Source organism: Telopea speciosissima, chromosome 9 (assembly GCF_018873765.1).
Source record: "Telopea speciosissima isolate NSW1024214 ecotype Mountain lineage chromosome 9, Tspe_v1, whole genome shotgun sequence".
In the NCBI taxonomy this organism is placed as follows: domain Eukaryota; kingdom Viridiplantae; phylum Streptophyta; class Magnoliopsida; order Proteales; family Proteaceae; genus Telopea; species Telopea speciosissima.
This window is the reverse complement of record NC_057924.1, coordinates 16,738,849-16,764,438: the sequence shown is the minus strand read 5'-3', so window position 1 is coordinate 16,764,438 and position 25,590 is coordinate 16,738,849. Positions and strand designations below refer to the sequence as shown.

Here is a 25,590-nt window from a genome sequence, read left to right as displayed (position 1 = left end):
CATTGAAAAACAGAGCCTTACAGGACAAAGCAAAAGCCACAAGGGGTTTTGGTGTTCTTATCCAACCCCATGATGATTTTTTTAATCTCGCCAGCTCGCGAGAACAGTTCATAAACTTGCTCTTCTGTAGTGTAGAAAGACATATTCCCAACATAAGCAGTTGTCGAAGTTTGAAGTGCATGTTCAAAATCTTCCTGAGAACCCTGAAATCTTCTATCCCGATATGCTGAAAGCTTGTTAGGATCCTAAAATTGAAACCATATAAATTAGAAGGGTGGTAATAACAAACAAAGAGACTTTATAAGGCAGTACAGGAGTAGAGGAAGAAGTAATTCCATTAGAAAGTAGAAACAGACTGGAGCCAGACCGTTTGGGCCTGGGGATCAACAGTCTGGTTTCCAGGTATCCAGTCCAAATGGTCCAGTTTTCTATGTGGCAAGCAATTCAAAAAATTACATTATACACTCTCTCTGGATCAGGCTACCCAGTCTGAAAAGTTCAACAATCTGACCGGACTTTTTCAGCCAAGTCAAATCTTTATTTTCTCTTTTTTACCCACGAACAGTGATGAACTGTGACCGATCCAATCATCAACTGTCCAAACAGTCCAAACATGATCAAATCATTTGGCCTCACATTTACAAGAACACTAAGAGGAATACCCATATATTACCCTCCAAGTATCATGGTCAACTGATGGCTGGATTGAGAGTTATGAGTAAAATCTGAAATTAGAAAGTAGAACCTGAAATTAGAAACTAACAGAGATACAACGATCTGACCAGCGGATGAAGTCAATTTCTGGTTGATAGGACTTCCAATGGTAGAAGAAAACTCCCAGATAACTTAGTAATCTGCTGAACAGATTAAGAGTTACAACCATAGTTATCACGGCGGCTAGGCGACCCAAGGCGGTGGAGAGGGTAAAAAATCAAGGCGACACCAAGTAGGTGACCAAGGCACCCAAGTCGGCCAAAGCGCCTGGACGCTTAGGCGACGCCTTGACAACTACGGTTACAACTTACAAGGAGAAAGTTGCAGCAGGAGACTTCAGAATTTTCGCAGGGAATGAATAGAGAAGGGACAGGTCTGGTTCAGCTTCAGTTCAATCCTCTTGTGAGTGGTAGCAGCCAATTGTCTCTGTAGAGCATCTAACTACAGCAGCAATCATCGAACAGGATGATGCGTATTTGTAGAAAACCAATAATGAGATAAGCTAAGCTGAAACAAACAAACATTAACACCTAAAGAAACCAGAATCACAGTGAACCTAAAACACAGCAGAAACTTAAAGTGAACAGAACTTGAAAATTAGGAACTCGATGAAGATGAAACTAGTATATTCTAGAGGACCTATGCGGGTGGTTCAGTGGTAGAAATATCAAAGAGAACTAACGGTCAGATGGACAGAAACTTGTATGGATAATTGGAAAGAAAGCAGAAAGTATATAACTCATAATCAGTTGGCTGGAAACCATTCTAAGCCAATTCCAATGGCTAACTTGTGAGATATGAATAAGACCCCAAATTAGAAGGTTTATGGCTGCAGACCAATCCAGCCAGCAACAGGGGCTCAAACTTGGATCGAATGGAGTGTTTGGTGATATGGTTCTGCTCTCTAAATCTCAACAGGTTCTGATGGAGGGTTGTGAAGTTATGGAACTCAGGAGTTGCAGCAACAAATCAGATTGCAAGAAGCAGCAGGAGTCTTCACTCGATGGTAACAGCAAGCAGCAGCCTTTGAAATTAATTGGGGATGGAATCTGGTCTTCAGGATGTGTTCTCAGAGAGTTGATGCAGTCTCAAATATCAGCAGCACAAGGGGAGATCAATTGGGAAAAGAAGAAAAGATAGGAGAAGGAGGGTAGGGGGATGGGCTTTCTCAACCCTGGGTCTCTCACCCACAGCTATCCCAGCTGTTGAAACAAGTATTCTTCAAAATATGCTCCTTCCTTACAATAGGGGGCCTATTAATAGATAGATCGCAGAGACTATGAAGGTGTACATGGAGGATATGGTTTTGGAGATAGGAATGAGCAGGGATCTCAATTTTAGATTTTGCTATGGCATATGATTTATCCATTGTAAACACTTACTTTGAAAAGAGAGGAGTATTTAGTTACCTTCAAAAGTGGACATTAAGTAGCCAAATAGATTTCCTCCTAACTAGAAGGTCCGATATATTGTTACGTAAGCAATGTAAGGTTACACCAGGGGAGAGCCTAACCACACAACATAGAATAGTGGTCATGGATATGTGCCTCACTACACAGAATCGTAAAAAAGGTGAGCTTATTTGCCCTAGGATAAGGTGGCGGAGCTTAAAAGGAGATCTTTTAAATCATTTACTAATGAAGTGGTCAAATAAGGAAAGTGGGACTTTAAGGAAGACACTAATACGATGTGGAATGAGATGACTACTTGTATTAAGAAGGTTGCTAAAGATGTCCTAGGCGAATCATAAGGAAAACATCATTCCTCTAGAGAGACTTGGTGGTGGGATGATGAGCTTCAAACAGCCATTAAGACTAAGAAGACATGAAAAAGACTAAGGACGTAGACGATCTACAAAGGTATAAATCTTTCAGAAATGAATCTAAGAAGATTGTGGGAAAAGCAAGGGCAAAGAAATATGAAGATCTTTATCACCATGTGAGCACAAAGGAAGGGGAAAAAACTATTTATAAGATAGCTAAGTGAGGGAGTAGAGATCTCTACCATGTTAGTTGTATTAAAAGTGAAGATGGTAAAGCACTAATAGAGGATGAGGACATTAAGAAGAGATGAAAAGGTTATTTCTACAAACTACTAAATGAAGACACTTCGAGTAAATAGTGTTCCGAAAGACTGCATTATCCATCAAGACACCACATGTCGTAGATATATACGAAGAATCAAGGTGTCTGAAATAAAAGAATCTTTAAGGAGGATGAAAGTAGGCAAGGCACAAGGCCTAGAAATCACAATAGAAGTGTGGCCAAGCTTAGGAATTTGTGGTTTATCTTTGGATAACCAGGTTGTTTAATAAGATTATAAGCACAAGGAAAATGCTAAATGAATGGAGGAGAAGCATCGTATTTCCGATTTACAAAAATAAATGTGATATTCAGAGCTGCAACAACTATGGAAGCATAAAACTAATGAGTTATACTATGAAATTATGGGAGAGGGTTATTGAAACCCGCTCGAGACAATAAACTATTAATACGGAGAACCAATTTGGTTTTATGCCTGGAAGATCCACGACGGAAGGTATTAACCTAATTAGGAGACTTATTGAAAGATTTAGAGATTGCAAGAAGGATCTCCATATGGTCTTTATTGACCTAGAAAAAACTTATGACAAAGTCCCTAGAGAGTTAATCTGGCAAGTACTAGAGAAGAGAAGTCTTTCCAGTAAATATATGGACATAATTAAAGATATATATGATGGTGTGGTGGCAAGTAGAAGAACTATGGGAGTATGGGGACCAAGGTAGTGATTTCCCAATTACAATTGGGTTACATCAAGGACCAGCTTTAAACCCATATTTGTTTACACTTATCATGGATGATTTAACCAAAGACATTCAAGACGAGGTTCCTTGGTGTATGCTTTTTGCTAATGATATTGTTTTGGTGGATGAGACAAAAACAGGGATTAATCAACCTTGGAATCAAAAGGTTTTAAGATAAGTACAACGAAGACATAATATATTGTGCAACTTTGGTTACACTAAGAGGGATAATGAAGTGATGAAAATTGATGAGAGGGAGATTCCTCAAAGTGATTATTTTAGGTATCTTGGCTCAATCATAAATACAGAACGTGATGTAGGGGATGATGTTTCACAGAGAATTAAAATAGGATGGATGAAGTGGAGAGGCGCGTCCGGTGTGTTGTGTGATCAGCGTCCTTTAAAATTCAAAAGGAAAATTTTATAGTACAGTCATACAACCGGCTATGATGTATGGTGAGGAATGTTGGGCAGTTAAGAAGCATCATATAGATAAACTCAGTGTAGAGGAGATGAGGATGTTGAGATGGATGAGTGGCAAAACTAGGAACGATAAAGTAAGGAATGATCATATTAGAGCTGGTTTGGGAGTAGCTTCGATACACGATAAGCTACGAGAAAGTCGTTTGAGATGGCATGACCATGTTTAGCTGAGGCCTTTGGATGCTCCAGTATGGAGGAGTGATTTGATTCAAATTGAAGGAACTAAAAGAGCCAGGGGCAAACCTAAAATGACCTTAGGAGAAGTGGTGAGGAAAGACATGCATAGTTAAGGCCTTGTATCAAGTATGACCTCGAATAGAACTGATTGGAGGGCAAGGATCCATGTAGCCAACCCCATTTAGTTGTGATAAGGCTGAATTGTTGTTCTTGTCGGAGTCAAATGCTTTCAAGCCGGAGAGAGCTGATGTAGACCAAGAAAGGTTACAGCACAACTATTCACGTTGGAACAAGCCCAAATCCAAGTCTAATGGGTTAAATAAGTAGCCTAATAGGTTATATGGGTCATGGTCTAGGAATTTTTATGTTTTCTATTGTAATGGGCCTATTTTGAAAGCCCATATACGAAGGATAAGAGATCCATACGAATTTAACTAGTTAGTTGTATCTAGTCCTCTAAAGTTGTGAAGTCTTGAGGATCTCAAAGTTAGTTTCATTGTTAGTTGTGAAAGACATAGAAAAAGCAATGTTCATTTTAAATCTAGGAAAGAATCCTAATGTAAGTCCTTGGAAATTTACAGGCCATTAAGTCTAGGACGAAGTACCAATGAAGGTCTAGAACCCTCTAAACCTCTCTATAAAAGGAGTTGCATGTAAGCATTTGAGATCAGAATTTGAATGAAATTGATTTTACACAATTCTTTTGTGAGAAACAGAGCTGCAGTGAGATTTTATTCCTGGTGAGAGGCTGGGGTGGCTGGTGAGATACTAGCCTAGGCTTGGGGTGAACTCTTCAACTCACATCTTTCTTCTTCTATCTTATTTCCTCTATTTTGTCCATGTGATATCAAGTAAGTTTGAAGTTGTTCAATTATCTATCATATATTTAAAAGTTAGTTGAAGATATTCCCTGTTGTGCATCATCTCTTATTCAAATCTGAAGTTTCTCTTAAATCTGGTCACTTTTGGATGCTGAGATCATGTTATCTTGGACTAATTCTGAAACTTATTATTAGGTTAGACTAATCTCCATTACTGGTTCAAATTCGTTTCAATCCTCTTGTGAGTAGTAGCAGTCAAGTGTCCCTGTAGAGCATCTAACTACAGTAGCAATCATCGAACAAGATGGTGTGTTTCTGTAGAAAACCAAAGAGCTAAATAGAAGGTAGAGAGAAGAGAGAAGAGAGACGAAGAGGGGGATATGACCAAGCCCTCTCACCTATGGCCTTGGTCAGTATCTCACTAACCCAAAAGGCATCTCACCTCACAACTGTATCTCACACCAAACAAAGGCAAAAGCCAATATTTTTTCACTATCAAAATCGTCAAAATGGCTTGGAGCCTTACACATGCTTATATGGATGTAGCCTACTTCTAGAAAATAAAAACAAACTAAAATAGAAACTAGTAGCAACTAATAGGAACCTTCCCATTGTAGAGGGGTTTCATTTATAAGTAAGCAACCTTAGAAATAGAAAGTTACTAACCTGAAAAATACATACAACTAAAATAGAAACTAATCCCTATTTTCGTGTAGACTTCAAGTCCCTCCTATTTGCGCTTATAGAATGGGCATGTTATAATAGAAAACTCAAAATTACTTAGTCCATGACTCATATAACCCATTGGGGGCTTGAATTTGGGACTAACTTATTGAACCACGGTCTCAATTTTACTCAAAAGACTGAACCAAACCCAAATCCAAAAATTCTTTTTCTTCCATGGGCTGTGATCTGCATCATACTGTCACAGATACAAATTCACTAAAACGATCTTCACAAGGTATCTGACAGTTGAGAATGATACCAACAGAATTTTGTCAAACCAAAGCTAAATAAAAGAAACATATACAACTAAAGTTGCATAGAAGTACAAAATTCAGCGTAATAATTTTGGTTACAATGGTAGTCAACAAATATTAGCTTCTTACTTCAACTCAGCACATCACTACGACAACAGAAACAACCTGGTACAATTTAGAAGAAAAGGCTCAGCAAGTACCCAACCTCAAAGGTAGTTGTCAGGTGTGTGAACCTTAGGTAAGCATGCAAAGCCCACCAAATCAAGTGTTTGCAACTTTGGATAGAACTTTTCAAAGTTCAAACACATTTTCCCTTGGAAACATCCAAATCAAGATCAACCGAAGCATGTCGCAAAAAGGGTCCTCAATATGCTACTTACGCAGAGACAAAAAGGTACGTGGTTGTAAAAAAATATATATTATTTGTTCGTACCTTAAACAAAGAAGCCATTATTCCTTGATTACCACTAACGCATCCAATTGAAGTGGCCGGGAAGAAGAATCAGCTCCGCAGAATGTCTATCTGCACTGAAAACAAACTTGTCATAAAGAGATTATGGTATACATAGGTCACTCTGGAATAGCGATATTCAACCCGAAGAGGTTTGGGGGAAAGGAAGAAAGGTTGCGTACCTCAAATTTAAGGTTTCAGTTTCTTCTTTAGATCTCCCATCACTGCGAAGGTGTAACTCTGTAAAACGAGTTCCGGCAGTAAGGGTTTTCGAAAATTCCGCTTCCTATACTGTCCGATGGTTCAAAATCCCAAGTTACACTCGAACCCGACCGGCTAATCCAACCATGAAACCCAAGTTGGTTCAACCGGTTAGGAATTTATAAAAAACGATGAACATTTTCATTAGGATGAGGATAGAATTCTCTCCCCAAATGCATTTAATGGTTTTCTTCATGGAAAAAAATCCTCCGTAATGCCCTAATCTGGCGGTGCACTGCAGTGTGGGCCTGATCACCTAAGAGCTCGACACATGGAAGATGCGACATCCAACGGTGTTGGGCTTGAGAAGAAAGAAAAGAAGAAAAAAAACTACCTTGCATCGAGCTCGCACCATTGGATGAAGCTTCTTCCATGTGTTGAGCTCTTAGGACCGCACTGCAGTGCACCGCCAGATGCCTGCATTGCAAAGGATTTTAATCCTTTCTTCACCCTATGGTAGCAACCATGGGCCTTGGATGGGTGCTAAGGAATAGTGAAGGGTATTTCAATCTTCAACAAATAAGGATAGGACTTCACACCCCCCCCCCCCCAAAAAAAAAGAGTACTAATAACCCTAAATTCGTCGATGTTTCCTTCATCCATGGTAAAGGAAAACTTTCTCCTTAAATGATGACAAAGGTGCTTTTGAGTTCAAACTTCAAGAAAGGTTGAGTCGGAGAGCGTTTGAGAGTGAAAGCACAAACAAGATTAAATATAATCTCTAAATTTAGAGTGATTTTACCGGTTTTAGAATGGTTATAATACATAGTGCAAGTTTGACCCAACAAGCTTGAACCCATTCAAACTTGCCCGAAAATTTTCAAGCTTAATGTCACAGCCCGTCCACCAAAAACCCACGGGCCATGCTTATTAGCCCATGGACCTTGACCATTGGGCTAAGGAGTATCTATAATCTAGAACTCTCCACACTTGTATAGGGAGTCTAGACATTCTAGAGAATCCTCTAGAAGCCAATAAGATTGAGGATTTTAAAGATGACTTGTATATAGCGAAAGAATATCGAGCTTTTTAAAATCCTCCATTAAGGAGATGGGAAGATTCTAATCACCTTGGTTAGAAATCTCCTAGCCATTGGGTAGGGACACTTGTACAAATCTTAAGCATTCTTTGTAACTTGTTGGGGGTATGATATCTTGTATTATGTCGCTTGGTTTGTGGGTTGATTCTGAAGGTCTATTAATTAAGAGGTCGTAGGCCTTGAGGCCCGGAAGTATTGGCTCACTTGCGTGTTAATCTACTATTCTAGTAGAAATTCAACGAACTAGCGGGTCCATGCGGGGGTTCGGGGTGGCAACCCCCAAGGAAATTTTTTTGAGGACTAGATGGGTATTTCGGTAAAGTTCTTGTATAGGGTTTCGCTATAATTATATAGTGAGGATTCTTTCTCTGTAATGCAATCGGAGAGAGGTGTGAGGACGAGCAATTATAAACCTATTCTCCATTTGTAGTGAAATAGATCTCATCTTATCATGGACGTAGGCATCTTGTCGAACCACATAGATCTTAATGTTCGTTGTATGATTGTTGTTTGCGATTTCCATTCTTTTCTGCATTGTTGTAGAATTCGTTTTCAACAGTAACCTTGGGTGCCTATAACTAGGGGTGGCCTCATTGAGCCAAAGTACCAAGCAAGCAAGCATCCGAACATCGCATCTAAGCATCCTAGTGCAATTTAACTTACATTCTCTCAAACTCTCTGAAGTGCTCTCTTGTTCTCTTCCCCGGTCTCTCAAGGAGTGTTTGAAAGCTGATTTAGTGCTAGTGAGAGTACTAGGTGCCGGCACGGTTGGCTTAGCAAGCTTAAGGTTGTGACACTAAGCTGGGTTGTTAACCTATCTTGGGCTAAGGTTGAGAGAGGCCTAGGCTGTCCGCTTGGATGAGCAAGCTGACCCTAGCCCCTATATATGTAAAAGTCATGATTAAGTATCATAATTGTTTACCAAAAAAAATTAAGTATCACAATTTACATTTACCATACATCATTGATTTAATGAGTTAAAAATAAATAAATCTTGTTATAACTAAAGTTGCTGAAAAATAAATCGTAACCTTTACATTTTTGGCCCTTTAAGTATCACACACTTCTTCTTTCTATGAGAGTAAACATATCATTTAACATATGTATTCAAAATACAAATAACTCTTGAAAATGACTTAATAGTAATTCATTTTTGAAATTATTTTGAAATCCCCTTGTTTACCCATAACTTAAAGAACATTTGGGAATAAGACAAGGAGCAATAAAAAGAAAGGTTACAATTATTGCTTCACCGCTTTGATTACGACAAGATGCACCTATTAAAAATGGATATTTAAGTTAAAAATATCTCTCTCTTTTTTTCAAATTTTGTGTAAAAATAACATAAAAAGTACACAAAATTAGCCAAGCCCCACCCACCTTGAGCCTTGAAGAGTCAAGCCTAGTTGAGCCTTGGGGACCCTGAACAACGATGGGAGTTCAAAAATCCGGCCCAACCTGTCCTGATTGCATCCCTAAGATGCAACAATAGGCTCTAGATTTTTTTGTACCCCAAATATTATCTGGGACTCGGGGAGACCCCTAGAACTAAATTAATGAAAAGTGAAAATAAAAAACGAGTACAAGGGGGGACATAGCCACCTTATCCCAACCCAAAGGAGCAAAACCTCTTAATCATTCAACCTAGAAACCCCTAACCCTTACATCACAAAAAACACAAAGAAAAACCAAACAAGACCTACTTTCTGAGAACTGGTAAACCAGCATTGTCTTCCCTAAAACTACGTTGAAGTTCCCTCGGGGGCTCATCCCCAAATTGGAAAACATTGTTGGAGGCAGTTTCGCAGGCAAAGTTGGCAAGCCAATATACCGATCTGCTACTTTCCCTAAAGGCGAAACCAATTGAAGGCCGAGTTGAATTACATAATATCAAGATTTCTTTAAACCAATACCATCTCTTCCAAAGATTACACTTTTTCTGGTTGGCCACTCTTACTGTGGTAGCAGAATCAGAGTAACCACAAAGTCCGTAAAGCCCAGGTCAGAACACATTTGCAAACCATCCCGCAAGGCTCTTAACTCAGCCACCGAATTTGTTCATTCCCCATTGAAGTTAGAGAATGTCGCCAGAACGATACCATCATTATTTCTAACAATCCCTCCTCCACCACCTAAGCTTGGGTTACCTTTACTTGCACCATCCACAATTAGTTTCATAGAGACAAAAGGCTGACACCAATAAATAGGAATGAGGGTTTCAGTTTAATAGGAGGAGCCTTTAGGCCAAAACACTATAAAATTAATACATCTTTGATGTAGCCGATCGCATGCCTAAACTTTGAAGGATATGGAATACCTCTCACCCCCTATCTACGAGGTTGAAACTACTCTCGCCTTTGGCAATCAAATACCAATGCCCATGGTGAAGGAATTCCTCCTTAAAGTCCCTCAACATTTGATCCAGCAATGTTTTTAAGTTTAAAATTATCTAATCAAATAAAAATTTATTTATTTCATAATTTTTAAGTTAGAATTATCTAATTAAATAATTATTTCTTTTATTTCTTAACTTGTAAAGTAATTTTCTTCAAAATGCACTCTCAAACAACTAGGTTCGAGGGTTGACTTATCACTTTGATAGCGGGAATTCAAGGTTTGAGATTGTCACCCTTAAGAGAAGGTTTTGGTTACTAATGTCAAGTCACATACATACTTGGAGTAGGGGTGTCAAAAAAGCCCGCTCGGCTCGAACCAGCCCAGAGCCCGGCCCGGACCTGACCCTGATTTTTCAACCCGAAGGACGGGTCAGGGTTTAAAAATTGCTTGACCCTGGCAGGGTCGAGTCAGGATCGGGTTTATGCCTCGGGTTGAGCCCGGTCCGGCCCGGCCCGACCCTGTATTGTTTATAAGCATATATGTATTTTTTTATATATACAATATATACTTATATAGATATTTATATTATACTTTTTCTTTATCCTAACACTAAAAAAATAAAAAATAATAAAAAAAGCACTCAAAACCCTAAAAACGATTCACATTTCATTCACTCCCATCTCTTTTCCTTCACGCCATTTCTGCAAATCTTCTCCAAACGAAACAGCCTAAAGCCATTCTCTTTCCCTTCTCTTTCTCTTTTCCTTTGGCCTTCCATCTTCCCTCTTTTCAATGTTTTGCTTTTGATTTTGACAATGGCGTAGTGCTCATTGTCTAGGAACACATTTTGGTGACTTTTGGAGAAGAACATTTTGGTGAAATACGCCATGGCGAATATGACCAAGGATCTCTCCACCAGTGGAAACCTCATCTCCAACCTGAAGAAATTGTCCTCTGTTCGTACTACTGGGAGAACTATGATTTTCGCATATGGGTTCATGTTCACCTTCGTTGCTTTCACAGTTTTCATCGCCTTCAACCCTTCTGCAACTTCTTCCCCTTAGTTCACCAACATCTTCGGTAGTTCTGGTTCTGATTCCCCCTATAGATCTCACTTCTCTTCCCTTTTATCCTACTTCGTCCCTAAGTACTAGATTGATCATCTTCCGACGACCTGGAAATGATTCAGATTAAAAGATGCAAGGGTTTCAATCAACCTATGAGGTACCAGATTAGGATTATTGAATACTTTTTTGTGTGGCTTTTAGTAACCCGATCTTCGGGTTAGTGTGATGGTTACACAGTCATGAGATTGATACACAGTCATGAGATTGATGATGCTTCCCCTGTTTTTTTTCAGCTTAATGTGACATAAGGTTTCAAGAGAGGTGGATTGGAGTGGGTCTTAACCTTGGGTATCTTCGGCATGAACTACTCAAACTCTATAGTCAGAATTTTGAATTTTTTATATTTGTATAAGGTGTTATATTGGTTAAGGCTTTAATGATCTTGAGTATTGTGAGCTCCTTGCCCTGTTTCTTTGTCTTGGCTTTTTGATCGGTCATGGTGTTTGAATGTAACGTGATTATAAGCTGTTCTTTTTTACTGTTTCAAATTAAGTTTAAATGTTTTACTTGCAATGCTGACAAATCCTAGAAAATTACAATCTGATCAACTTTGACATAATAAAAATTACAGTCATAAGAAAAACCATTTCCAAAATAAATAAAGTCAAGGTCAGGGTCAATCAGGGCCAACCCGACCCTGCCCGACCATATCAGGGTCGGATCGGGTCGAGCCTGGTTAACGAAAATCCTGGCAGGGTCGGGTCAGGGTTGAGGGTTTCTTGACCATGCCGGGGTTGGGTCAGGGTCAGGGTTTAGGTTAAGGCCCTCTAGGGTCAGGGTCAGGGTTTAGGCAGGCCCGACGCAACCCGACCCATTGACACCCCTAACTTGGAGAAGTCCACATAAGTTGCTAGCCTTTTCAATGCTTTTATAGGATGAAATTTGCATCCTCTCATTAATGAATGATCCTAGCAAAATTAGGGTACGAAGAAGTGTTTTGCTAGCCTGATAACAACAACTATCAGGAAGCCAAAAAGTCCTATTTGAAAATCACACATAAGACCTTAGGCATCGAACACCCCATACAATATTTTTTTTATTTTTTTTGTGGGGGGAGGGGGGTAAGGAAACAAATAAACTTTATGTCACAACATTTTTGCATGGAGATGATACCCAAAGATCATCTGTGTTTGTAGATGTCTCTCCCCAACCAAAGATTTAGGAATTGGGATTGGATCTGCCATGTGCTTGATGCCAATCCTACTTGACTTGGAAACATCCCCCCCCCCCCTTTCCATTTAAAACTCATTTGAAATAAGCAATGCTATAATTGTTGTTTTCCACTCAAAGCCAATGATCCCAAGTCCAAGCCCTAAATCCTTGCTTCCAAGGAAGGAAAAAGGCATAAATAGGATGTCTTCATGACACTGGACCTGGGTGCACATAGAGTTGATTTCCAATGCATGGTTTTAGAAATTGGATCAGAATCAGTAGTCCTTGATTCCTTCTAAATTCGATTCATGCAAGCTATCTTGGAATTAACAATGAATTGCTCTTTGATCTTCATTTTTAGCTATTTTCTTTCTTTTAGTTAGTAAATAGTTGAAAATCAATGAAATTTACATCTTTTAGCAAGACCCATAAGACTTTAAATAGAAAACATAAAAAATCATAGATCTAGGAAAATCTTTATTTTTTTTTTCTTGATTCAGTTTCTAGGGTTTTGGCCAATTTCAAATTGATACGAATCAAAATTTATGGATGCCAATCTGTATTCGATTATAATTTCTTAAACTTTGTTTTAACATGGTTGAGAAGCCCTGGACTATTAGATGTTCAGAAATTTATAAGTTTTTTTCCCCTTACAATGAAAGCTTGCAAATAATGGCAAGTTAAATTATTTATTTGAATGACAATTTATGCGACTATAAAAGCTACAATAATGGTCACAACTCCAGAAGGTTGAACACAACTTTTGCGAAAGGATTTTGTTACGTACTTGAATGAGTCCAGCTTTCTTCAAGGAGAGAAAATAGGGAATTAAGGATAGAATTCACACTTGCACGAATTGGGACAAAGGCTTAATAGTGATTGGTTGGTCTAATAAAGGAGACCATAACCTCTTTACTCAAGTACAGTAATGGAATAGGATTCAAAAGACTAATACATTCATCATACGTAGGCTATTTCAAGATTACAATGTAGTTGAGATAACTCCTACTAATTACACTTCTAATTACTAATCCAACTTCCCCTATTATCTAATAGAGTTTTAACTAAACCCATTACTCACATGCTATAACATACATACATACATACAACTGATAACTAATTCAGAAACTCTATCACATTTACCTATTGAGTATCCTTCAACCATGTAGAATTATAGACCCCAATTGCAGAAGAGATGTAACATTCCATCCCCTTGGGATTGTCCTTGTCCTGAAGGACAATGAAATTAAGGAAAATAAGGGCCCATCAAGATCCCATATCTTAATAGGGCAAACTCGAATCGTAGGGCATGACATCACCCTTTTTTCTAATACCTTTTTCATAGAAGTTCTATAACCCTTTATATATTTTGTGGCTTTAAAGATATGAACTTTGAAGGGAGTGGCACCTGTTCTATAATTCTTGGATTCATTTTCTTCTTCTTTTTTTGTTTTTGTCTGTTTCGGATGCACCATTGTTCTTCCTTTGGTCACCTTACCTTGCTTGAGGATACTTCCATTACAATGTCATTGGCTGACGTACACAATCCAAGTTTGTCAAACAACTTCAAAAAATTTTTCATAATTTGGGTATGCTTTCCCATGATTTTTTATTGCCCAACATGAAGTGAATTCCCAATGGCTTCCAATTTCTCGACCCTTTCTCTCATCCCTGTCTCTGATACCATTTATTACGTATCTAGATAAGCCCAACTTCCTTCAAAGAGAGAAAATAGGAAATTAAGAATAGAGTTCACATTTGCACGAATTGAGACAAAGACTTAAAAGTGATTGGTTGGTCTAATAAAATAGATCATGATCTATATACTCAAATTAAGTAATGGAATAAAATTTAAAAGGTTAATCCATTCATCATACGTAAACTATTTAAATATTACGATGCAGTTGAGATAATTTCTACTAATTAGTCATTTCTAATAAATAAGCCAACTCCCCCTATTATCTGATAGAGTTCTAACTAAACTCATTACATACTTACATTCATGTCGTACCATGTATACAACAACCGATAACTAATTCATAACCTCTACTATGTTTAAGATTACCCAATAAGTACCCTTCAACCACATAGATCGCCCCAATTGTAAGAGACGTAACAGATTTGATATTAGAGGTAATATATACTATGACCAAATAACTGCAATATAGGACCTATGACTATTCCATCTGTTTGGAATTATGAGGCTACAAAATATTTATTGCAACTAATTTTAGCCATCTAGGAACGAAAAAAAAATTATTGCCTTTCTCATAATTTTTTTAATCAAATGAAATTCTCTCTGTTATTGTACAAAAAAATACATATTTTTTGTAATAAATTAGGAAAAAGGCCGGGCACACTGCCCATGTACTGCAAGCTAGCACCCAACCGCCTACTATGTCAATCTTTTCCTTCTACCCTTTGAAATGACCCCCTGCTCCTCCTATATGATGCCTTATCCCGCGCCCCCATTGGTACCTCCCGCTAATTTGCCAGACATGAGCAGTGTGCCTATCCTTCTCCCATAAAATTAAGGAGAAGTTTTCTGATCCGCTAACCAGATAAATGATACTTTAGACCATGGAAACTGAATATCTTTCTCTCCCCCTCCCCCTATTCGACGAAGGATAAAAAATACCCTCCCCTATTTTATATAAAAAAAAGAAAATTAAATATTAACCAAGAAGAGACATTACAATGTTTATAAAACTAGAAACTGAAAGACCTGTCTTGATCCCACATGCCCTTTGAACTAGCAGATCAAACAAATGACACGCCCGATTATCCCCATCATTACAAAACTTAACAGAGTGAGTTTAATATTCAAATTGAGAAAAAATATAAGTAGAGTTCCAAGGCCATGGAGATTTGAGGGGGGCCTCATTTCATGCAAATCCTAAGAAACATTCCAAATTTGAGTATTAGTCTAGCCTAGGCTATGTGCAATCTTTAAACCATTGAGGAGGTCTTAAGCTTCAGCCTCAATAAAATTGTTTGTCAAAGTATTGTCCAACTCAACAAAAACATAAAGATTTTGAAATAAAATACCAAAAACTCATCCAGATTTGCTTAGACTTTAGAAAACTGCTAGAGAATCCTACACAAATTAAGATAGGGTCTGTTAGATGAGGAATATCAAAAGTAAAGCAAGAGGTAGAAACATTACTGCAATAGTTGTTTATGTAATCCTTCCTCATTCTTGAATGGGGATAAGTTCAAATCAGCAATACATCGATTGACATGGTCTAAAATCTGCTTCGGATTCGGGGCAGTATCTGAGAGAACAACTTGATTTGTATGCTTCCAAATGAAATAGGAAGTGTTTGAAACATTGTTGGCAAACCAGGTTTTGACCAGGAAATCTCGCCCAAGTTGAGTCACAAAAATGGAAAACCTGGTCATGAGTCGTGAAGACTTGCCTTTATTAAAAAAAAAAAAAAGACATGACTTGTTCCTAGTCATGCGGATTCATTGTGGATTTGGTTGTTTTAAACGAGTCATAGAAAAAATAGCAAGTCCAATAAAAAAATGAAAAACTAACGGGACTTGGGATTTGGAACATTATTTTGAAATTGGATTTACTAGTTTTTTAATGGTACTATGTCTAATATTCTGAATATTTGAAGCACTGGGATTTAAGCCTTTTGTCTTGTTTTCAAACAAAACTTTTTTTTTTAATGGGAAGCAGTTTTCTGTACGGGAGTCTGGTCTACGCTAGCACTCCCATGTGTCTATCTCTCTCCTCCTTAAAGCAAGGGGGTAGAGGTGTCTTTTCACATAGAAAGAAGAGAGATAGACTCATGGAAGTGCTGGTGTAGGCCACACTCCCGGACAGAGAACTTTTTCCCTTTAGTTTGATGTCGACACTTTGACCAAGGATTTATACACACTCATGTAAATGTATTATATCTTAAAATTTCTCCTATGCTTTAGTGGTTTTCAATTTTCAAACTTTCTCTCACTTGTGCCATGTGTCGACTAATGGGTAATAAATAAATATTATATTTCAAAACTTAAAGTAAATAGAAAAAACATGACTCATTCTTGACCAAGAGTGACTCGCTCAACTCACCAGGTTTTGAGGAGGGCGAGTTGGGTCACAAAACTTGGTTTTTCAACAATGGTTTGAAATAACAGTAAAGACCCGTGTATGGATAAGCTTGTTTGATGACAAGGAACCAAAGAGACCTAAGAGTAGAAGCCTAACTAAGGAGTAGTTGAGTCTTTCAGATTTTAAGCCTAAAGGACCTACAACCCAAATTCTTTTGGTAAAGTCACAGGCGAAAAGAACATGTCAAGTAGTTTCTAGGTGAATGCTGTAGAATGGGTAACACGTGTTCAAGTCAATCCATTTACCGAGGATATCTCTAACAGGTATCCCAATATGAAAGACCCTCCATAAGAAAACCTTGAATTTGGGAGGAATATTCAATCTCCAAAAGAAATTCCACCATTGAGATGACAGAGAGAGATTATGTAATCCAATGATGTGAGGTGGATTACTTTTGATCTTAAAGAGGTAACTGGTAGCTAGTTTGGTGGTAAACTATCCAGTACTAGATAATTGACACCACCATTGGTCAGGACCCTGAGATAAAGGAATATTGATGATTTCGCAGACTATAGATTAAGGGTGTCAATCTGGAACCACCGTATACCGAAACCGAAACCGCCCGTGTAAAACCGTACCAAACCGCACCGTCGCAAAAATGGTACAGTACGATATGATCGAACGGTATTGAACACGGTACGGTAACGGTTTTTACGGTCATACCGTCGGTATGTACCAAAACCGTACCGTTTTACCGTAACCGTACCGTTTTGGGGTGTAAACATGTAAAAATGAAACCGTACAATTTTTGTACCGTATATATACCATTTTCATATACATACCATTTATAAAAATCAAATTTATACCCTTTTTTTTACCGTACATATACCATTTTCATACCATACCAAAACCGTACCGTATATATACCGTTTTCATACTGTACCGAAACTATACCGTAGCGATACGATTGCGATATTGAAAATAGGGTTCTTACATGGTACGGTACGGTATCGGTATTGGGTACCTATTTTTGGTACCGTACCAAAACCGTACCGTTTTACAAGCCTACTATAGATGGAGGAATTGAGTAGAAAGAAGACTCACGTTCCAAGAAGAGGAGTCAGTGAATAAGTTAACCTTAGTCATAGGGTTCACAGTAGGTTGGGAGGCTATGAGAGATGAGATTAGACAAGAGAGAGCCCAAAGATCAGACCAAAAGAATGTGTCTTGGCTAGAGCCAATTTTACGAGAGACCCAAACACTTGAGATGTGGGAGAATGCTGGCAATGTTGTTTCAGGTCCATGAGCCCCTTTTTGCATGGTGTAGTGGTTAAACAAAGATCAATTATGAAAGTACTTTGCTCTTATAGACTGCCCATAAGAATTGATGATCGTTTAAAAGTCTCCAACCCAACTTCAACAATAGAGCTTTGTTCTTAGTAGTGGAATCTCTCAAACCAAGCCCACCCTGGTTTTTTGGTGAGCATACTGTATTCCAAGAAATCAGGTGAAGCTTTTTAGACCATTCTTTGTTGCCATTCCAAAATCTCAAACAAATATAATCAATACTGCGACAAATAGAAAAAGAGAATGCAAAGCAAGACATAAGATAAACTGGAATAACAGAGAGAATAGATTGAGTTAAGATCTTACGTCCCTCATAGGATAATAAAGTAACTTTCTAACAAGATAAACGAATTGGAATAACATAAAGAACAGATTGAGTTAAGACCTTACGTCCTTCATAGGATAATAAATTAACTTTCCAACTAGATAAACAATTCTTGATCCGATTAACAATGTGTTGCTGCAGCCCTACAGATTTAGACCTAGGATGAAAAAGCTTGGTTTAGATTGAGTTAAGATCTTACGTTCCTTTTTGTTTTCTCTCCTCCCATACTCCTAAATCTTCATGATCCAGCGAGCCCATTCCCAAAAATTAAATATAAAAACTCCTTGGTTTAAAAATCAGATAGGAATCAGCCAATTAAAACCATTATTGACCGATGTTTCTATAAAAACCCAAAAAAAAAAAAAAAAAATCATTATTGACCGATCCCGCAACCTTTTATGGATTGACACTCTTATCCTCGACCACAAAATATTCCATTGTTAATGTTCATTGCACCTTATGAAACACAAGCAGATAAATCAACCATTAGTCCACATGGAATAATTTCATCTCAGCTCACCTTGTTACACAAGCAGCTAGGCCAGTAGTACAAAAATCCTTCACTGCAATACAGAATCCCGCTAGGATGAGTAGCTCTAGAATCTTTAAAAACCTTTAGGATTTTTTTCAAATGCGCCCCCCTCCCTCAAATTGTCTATTTGTACAGATGCATTCTTGAAATTTTATTATTTCCAATTACACCCTTACTTTTCAAACATTGTAACACTTTAGTCCTATCCGTTAGTCTGATTCCTATCTGATTTTTAATTTTTTTTGGGTTTTTCAGTTTCAAACCCACTAAACGATTTGGGGAAGATGAGGGCAATTTGGTCACTCTACTCTTTAATTTTGGTAGGTTTTTATTGTAAAGATGATATTTTAGTCATTAGATTCATTGAAACTAACGTCTAGCGTCCCAGACTAACAGACTGGATTAAAGTGTTACAATGTTTCGAAAGTTGGGGTACAATTGAAAATAGTAAAGTTTAAAGTTTTTTCAATTTTCAATTTCAATCTGATTAACCGATGTGGGGAAGATCAAAGATGAGGGAAATTTGGTCACTTTATTCTTTAATTTTGGTGGGTTTTTATCATAAAGAGAGGTCTAGAAATTGTTTAAGGTTTTTTAGATTTTTTAGTTTCAAACCCACTAAACGATTTGGGGAAGATGAGGGCAATTTGGTCACTTTTCTCTTTAATTTTGATGGATTTTTATCATAAAGATGATATTTTAATCATTAGATTCCCTGAAACTAACGTCTAACATCCCAGACTAAGACTAACGGACTAGACTAAAGTGTCACAATGTTTGGAAAGTAGAGGAGCAATTGAAAATAGAAAAGTTTCAAGGGTGCATCTGTACAAATAGACAATTTGAAGGGGGCATTTGAAAAAAACCCCAGACCTTTATTGCAACTTAATATAATACACACATGGTACACGACCAGCCTCGCATCTATCAAGTTTGGGCTAGGCAATACGTTCTATCTAAAGAGTAATAATTTTTCGGGTTCTAAGGCTTCACGATACCCTAATGAAGTTTAGTGCTTCACTATTTAACACTTAGACATCAAGTGGGTTATAGTCAATGTGATAGAAGACCCCACATACATATCATAGTCAAATTTTAATCTAAAGTAAGCAAGGAAAGTTGCTCAAACTCTATTTCAAAATTTTAGTAAAATTACCAAAATACCACCTAATGGAAATAAATATAAAATACAAATAGCATGTTTTGTAATTTAAAATACTTCCTTTAATGGACTGCCATGTGACAAATAGTGAAACCCTATACTTCACTGAGCATAGTGACAGCGAAGAACAAAAAAAATATAACAAATAATAAAGAAAGTAAACCCGGAAAGAGAAGACACTTGCATTGTTCCAACCGCTAATTAAGGACAACATATAACCTAGCCAACACATAAACAGACAGAATTTACACAACCGCAATAATCAAATTAACTGAACTATGCTTAACCTGGTGGGGCAAAACAAAGAGCACAATTCAAGGTGCAATGGTGCACGAATTCATAAACGGATTATCCAGTGCCATTTGGTACAAATACCTTTCCATGGCCCATTTGGCTATAAGACAAGTGTCATTTAATGCATAGGGAGGCCACCGAATCGTTATCCCCTCCAATTCGCTGCCCCCTTCAATTCCTCACATGGAGATGGAAATGACCACTTTACTCACTGCCCAAGGTGGGATTCACTCCCTCCTATTAGAGGTATTGGAGGAATTGGAGGTGCACGTAAATTGGAGGTGGTAATTGGAGGCCACCATATACAGCAGCCACATAAAAACTGAAACACCTTAAACCAATCTCTCAACTTCTTATTTTGTAGATTTTCTTGGCTTCAGCTGTACAAATAATGAGGGAACTCATCCAAAACGCTGAAAGCTTATAATATTTATGAAAAAAATATAGCAACAACTGGACAGCAGAAACCAGGGGCCCTAAAAAATACTTGGGAATTTACGACCTTCACCAAATGCAACATCACACAAACACAACACTACATTGTTTCATAATTGAAGAAGCTTTCCCAGTCAAAAAAGTTTCACATTACCCATCTCCAAATCATGTTTTTGGACTGGGTGTAATTGGTACATATAAGGGTACATGTTCAGGACATTGTGCCAGTAAAATCCAAGAACCAAACCCCAAACATGTGCCACTCAACATGTGTCCAGAAATTGAAAAAATTAACAGCAAGAAATCATAGCCAAATAGAATCACAAAAATTGAAGATATTATTATTAACACTAGATGGTTTACTTTGGAAGGTTCAGCGACTGCTGTATGGGAGAATTGGAAACACCAAGTAAAGATCCTTTATACATTCAACCAACTACTCATGCTCTTAACGCTAGACCAATGTAAGATAATATTAGGGGATGAAAATGTAAAAAAACATCACTAGTTTCAGTAAGATTTTGTATACCAACTTCAAACTGTTCTTCCCAAGAAAACTTTACCTCAGTAACAGTTCATGCACAGGGAATGATAATTATTAAAAAAAAACATATTAAGGCCTCTTAAGCTTGAGGCTTCTCTGGATCACAAAATATTAATGACTAAAGATCATATTCATATCACTCTTCCACAACATTCACCAGTTCATACTCAACTAGAGACAGATTGTTGTCCTCTAGAACAACAAACTCAGCAGGTTCAGTGATCTCAACACGTCCCCATTTGTCAACCGCCAATCTCATTGACCCCTTAAACATATCAATCTTAGCATTACGCAGAATAACAGTTGTACCTGGCTTCATCATATCAACTGCACAGAATATAAAGCCGCCATCACCATGAGGTAATATGTAAAGACAGAGAAACATGATATACAGCAGAAATCAAAGTTTTCTTAGACCATGATTCTTGGATAAGATCAAAATGGCAATAATTAACTTCTAATTAACTACATTTTTCATAGTGCTTTAACAGCAACAAGCAAAGGAATTCCAATAAAGGACCAACTCTGACACAAGAAGTTGTGGTAAATAATCACCCAACAGAGCAAGGAAATGCTTCTCCCCCCACCTTTTTTTTCGGTGGAGGGGGACCTGTCAGATAAATTTTAACCACAGAGCTTACATATCCAATGTTATTAAGATGATAGGCACAGGAAAAGGCATATCTAACTGAAGAGAAACACATCACACACACACACACACACAGAGGCACATTGAAATAATTATTAATCCCATAAAAACAAAGATATCGAGAAAAAAAAAAACCTTTAACGATTAACACAGCATGACAAAAACAACACCCAACCATACATAGATGTAGCCAATTCCAGCAATGAGTACATAAGCAATACAATATGAAAGATAACAAAAACCACATCCCATGGCATATCATCAACGAGCAACATAAGAAAGCCTAAGCTCTACAACCAAACCAACATGAAAAATAGCAAGGCAGCGCCCATTTCTTCAACTAGAGCAAGCTGCAACAAATCTCATGCTTAGTTTTCTCAAAACAACCATCTCAACTACAAAGGACAAAGCATTCATTAAATAGTATCAGGTGCAACGATGTGATGTCTATACCCTATCCATATTTGCATGATTACCCCAATTTGTGCAACATTTAATCATTAGCGGCCCCTAAAAGTGTGTTGTAGGCTAAGATGTATACCAGAGTTTAAAGAAAACTACTGCTGTAGTATTCAAGTAATTGTAAAAGATGGCACAGAAACTGTTGTCCAAGCTGCAATCTCTGATTGGAATTGCATTTTGGCAGCTTTGCATACTGTTTCACAAGCCACTTATGGTTTAAAGATCAAAGAAAAAAATATATATGGTCCAAACTTTATAACCAGGACCAACTGAAATTCTGTATTTAATTGATCACAGAAAGTGGGAAGTATTTAGTGAAGAGGCCATTACAGTCAAATATTTTTTCCAGTTTCTAACTTCCATTATGAGGGCCTCTCGGAGCCTTCAACTAAGAACATATCATTTGGTCGTATGTACCAGTTGGGACTTGGGCAAGAAAGAAATCTTGGGACTTCAATCATTTTGAACAGAGCAAATTTTCCTAAACACCAAAGTGGTTGTAAACACTTCCAACAAAGGAGTTTCCAGAATACACTACATATATTCTTTCAAGAACTTCAGAACAAAACAGTAATCCTGGGATATTTGGCTTTTCAAAAGAAAATTCAAAACCAAATGAATCATAATATGAAGCTGAAATAAAACTAAGATTCAATGATTTTGTGTATAAGTTCAAAGAATGTTTTGGCATAAGTTCAGACATAAGCATAATTGTACAACAAACTCAGTCTTATCCCAACTAAATGGGGCCGGCTACAAGGTAATCCAAATTAAAAGGGAGAATTGAGGAGGCTCTTTTCCTTTGCTAAAAAGCCAGAATAAGATTCAGTAAAGTTAGATAAGTCATGTTTCACTGATTAAAACAAGTATTTGTGTGATTCAGAAGTAAATTGAAGTTACAATGGAGGAGTCAAAACACTATCAAGAAACCGTAAATTAGACAAACATTATTTTAGACAAATTTTGACAAGGTTGGGAGTAATCCTAGTAACAAATGGAAGTGCAACAACCACACAGATCTAGCATAGCTTTCGAATATCTTCTGATTGAGGCTATCATCTTCTAGGTACTGGAAAGAGGCTATTGAAATTAATGTCCATACCCAAACTGCATCACACCAAAAAGTCAACCCCAACTTTGGATTTCTCCACATTCCAGTAGTGCACAGCTTTCATAATTCACACCTACAAAGAGGCCAGCAGTAGTACAACTTAAGACAGCCTCACCACTAAGGGTGTAAATCATTCTGAAACCGGGTATTCGGATCGGTTTCGGATCCAGAGAGTGTTGGTGTGATCCAGAACCAAATGAGTTCTGAAAATTGATAATCAAACCGAACCTGCTCGGTTGGGTTCGATTCTGGTTCCTGTACTAGGTTCACATACTATAATATAATAGTATTATAAAAACAATAATGTTTTAATATATTATATACATAGTATAATATATTATACTATAATATTATATGAATAAATACTATACTATGACATATTAGTATTATAAAGTATAAATTTACTATAATATATTACTACCCTTGGTTTCGGATTGAATCGATGGTTCCTAAGCCGGAACCAAATTCAGTTTCTACATTTCAGATCCAGAGTGTAACCAAATTTTATTCTATTCGGTTTATTCAGTCCCGGTTTCAGTTTTCGTTCCAGTTCTAACTCGACAATCTTACCCAATTTGTCACTCTTACTCACCACTACAACTAGCATCAGCAAACAAAAGTCCTCCTGTTTCTTTCTACTCTACCAAATGGTTAAGTCACAAGTCATCGTTTTCTCATTAGCTCAAGACACATTCTTCTCTCTCTCTCTCTCTCTCTCTCTCTCAGTAGTATTTCCGCAACATGACCAAACCATCCAGCACAACTTTGCCTCCTCATCACTCGTAATGGCGGATTTCAGGGTGAGGCAAAAATCTTTTAACGAAGTTATTTTCCAAAATCGTAATCCCAACGGCCGCTTTCAGACGTGCACAATGAACTTTGAATTAGGATTCCACAGTTAGGGTAATTTAATGAAAACCTTCAAAAGAAGGGGACGCTATGATCAGTTTAAAGTAAATCAAACCATCGGAATTTAATAACAAGCAGTAAAGCAGACATCACATGCTTAATATTACAAATACAAAATGCAACTGAAAGTTCCATCAATTTTACACGAAGTGAGGTTTCAAATATTAATTGACAAACGGAATCGTCTGTTTCCATAAACCAAAACTACAAGCTTCCAAAACAATAAAAGAAAATTGACATCAGAGATCAAATAGCAGATAGAAGATTTTAAAAGTATATACCTTGCTCGTTGCGAGCAGTGAAGATAATGGTTCCGGTATCATCACCGACAACACACTCAGCGATGCGAGTGCCGCGAAGATGCTGAGAAGCCGCCCGTCCCTTCTGTAAAACTGTCTTCGAACTCACGACCTTCACCGTAAGGGTATGACCGCTCGTCCCAGGTTTCAGTTGATCTACCGTCGTAAAAACAGGTTTCCTTTTCGCAGTGGTTTCCTGAGCCGTTGCAGTCGTCCCTGTCGTGCCTGTCGTCACCATTGTTGATGATATTTAATCGCCAATCATCTTCTGCAAATAATATAACCCCCAAATCCTTAAAATAATGAAACCCTAGAAAGTTGAAAGAGCGTAAGACCAACGCTTTAAGATTCTGTACGTTCAGTCTTTTTTCATTCGTTCACTCGCACCCTTTTTAATTGTTTTCTTCTAGGGAATGAGAAAAAATAAATTTTGACTTTATACCGTCAAAAAACATATTTTTAAAAAATTGATTATATTGGTTTATTTTTTATTTTTAGGTGTAAACCGGAAGCTTATATTAATATAGTAACAGTATAAAGAAATTACAATCTGGAGTAATTCTTTCCGTTGGCGTCATTCTGCAATAGTGAGGAAAGCGCCTCTGGAAGCCAATCTATACAGAAAGAAACCTCTTGCACCGAGTGCACATAGCTCGCCAAGAAGTCAGCACAATAGTTAGTTTCACGTACTTGGTGAGAGAAAGAGCAACTATGGAATGAGTCACTCAAATCTCGTATGTCCTCAACCAACCATATGACATCCCAGGGGGTCTAGTATCGTCCGACAATCATCTGTATGGCCACTAAAGAGTCAAAGCGAACCTGAATCTATGGTAATCCCAACCGCCTAGCTTGCAACAGACCACACTTGATGGCCAGCAGCTCCAAATGCACAATATTACCATCCCGCACACCTCCAACAGAAGCAAATAAGGGTCTACCAAGATAATTGCGCCCAATAGACCCATAGCCCCCCCATATCTTGCCTCAACGAACCATCACAGTCGACAACAACCCAACCGATTGGTGGCGGGGACCAGGAGTACAGTAAGTAGTAATTCGTTGGTGGGAGAAAGGGACAATGATTCTCCATCTATCGAAAAAATCTCTATTTAGGCAATTATCCAGCACCGCCTTGGACCACT

The 25,590-nt window shown here is 37.8% G+C and overlaps 2 protein-coding genes across 3 annotated transcripts in view; both read right to left on the bottom strand.

Moving 5' to 3' along the window:
* Positions 1-6,585, bottom strand: part of LOC122640714 (nuclear cap-binding protein subunit 2-like) — a 30,768-nt gene extending 24,183 nt beyond the window's left edge. For both annotated transcript variants that reach the window (XM_043833956.1, XM_043833957.1), the window contains exons 1-2: positions 6,392-6,585; positions 22-245 (exon numbers count right to left, since the gene is read on the bottom strand). In XM_043833956.1, coding sequence (XP_043689891.1) covers positions 22-245; positions 6,392-6,409 — 242 coding nt within the window. In that variant the 5' untranslated portion in view covers positions 6,410-6,585. The remainder of the gene's footprint in view (positions 1-21; positions 246-6,391) is intronic.
* A 14,379-nt stretch (positions 6,586-20,964) lies between these two features.
* LOC122639350 (uncharacterized protein At4g28440-like) lies at positions 20,965-24,709 on the bottom strand. Its single transcript, XM_043832176.1, has 2 exons — positions 24,428-24,709; positions 20,965-21,342 (listed from the first exon to the last, which is right to left on the bottom strand). Exons 1-2 carry the CDS (start codon positions 24,681-24,683, stop codon positions 21,152-21,154), a joined length of 447 nt encoding a protein of 148 aa, XP_043688111.1. The 5' UTR covers positions 24,684-24,709; the 3' UTR covers positions 20,965-21,151.
* Between the last annotated feature and the right edge of the window lie 881 nt (positions 24,710-25,590).

Bases quoted from the DNA above. Each gene is read 5' to 3' on its own strand.
- LOC122639350 (XM_043832176.1), bottom strand. From the start codon at position 24,683: ATGGTGACGACAGGCACGACAGGGACGACTGCAACGGCTCAGGAAACC. The intron at 21,343-24,427 runs GTATATACTTTT...TATTCTGTGCAG, and splicing joins CACTGCTCGCAACGAGCAAG to TTGATATGATGAAGCCAGGT.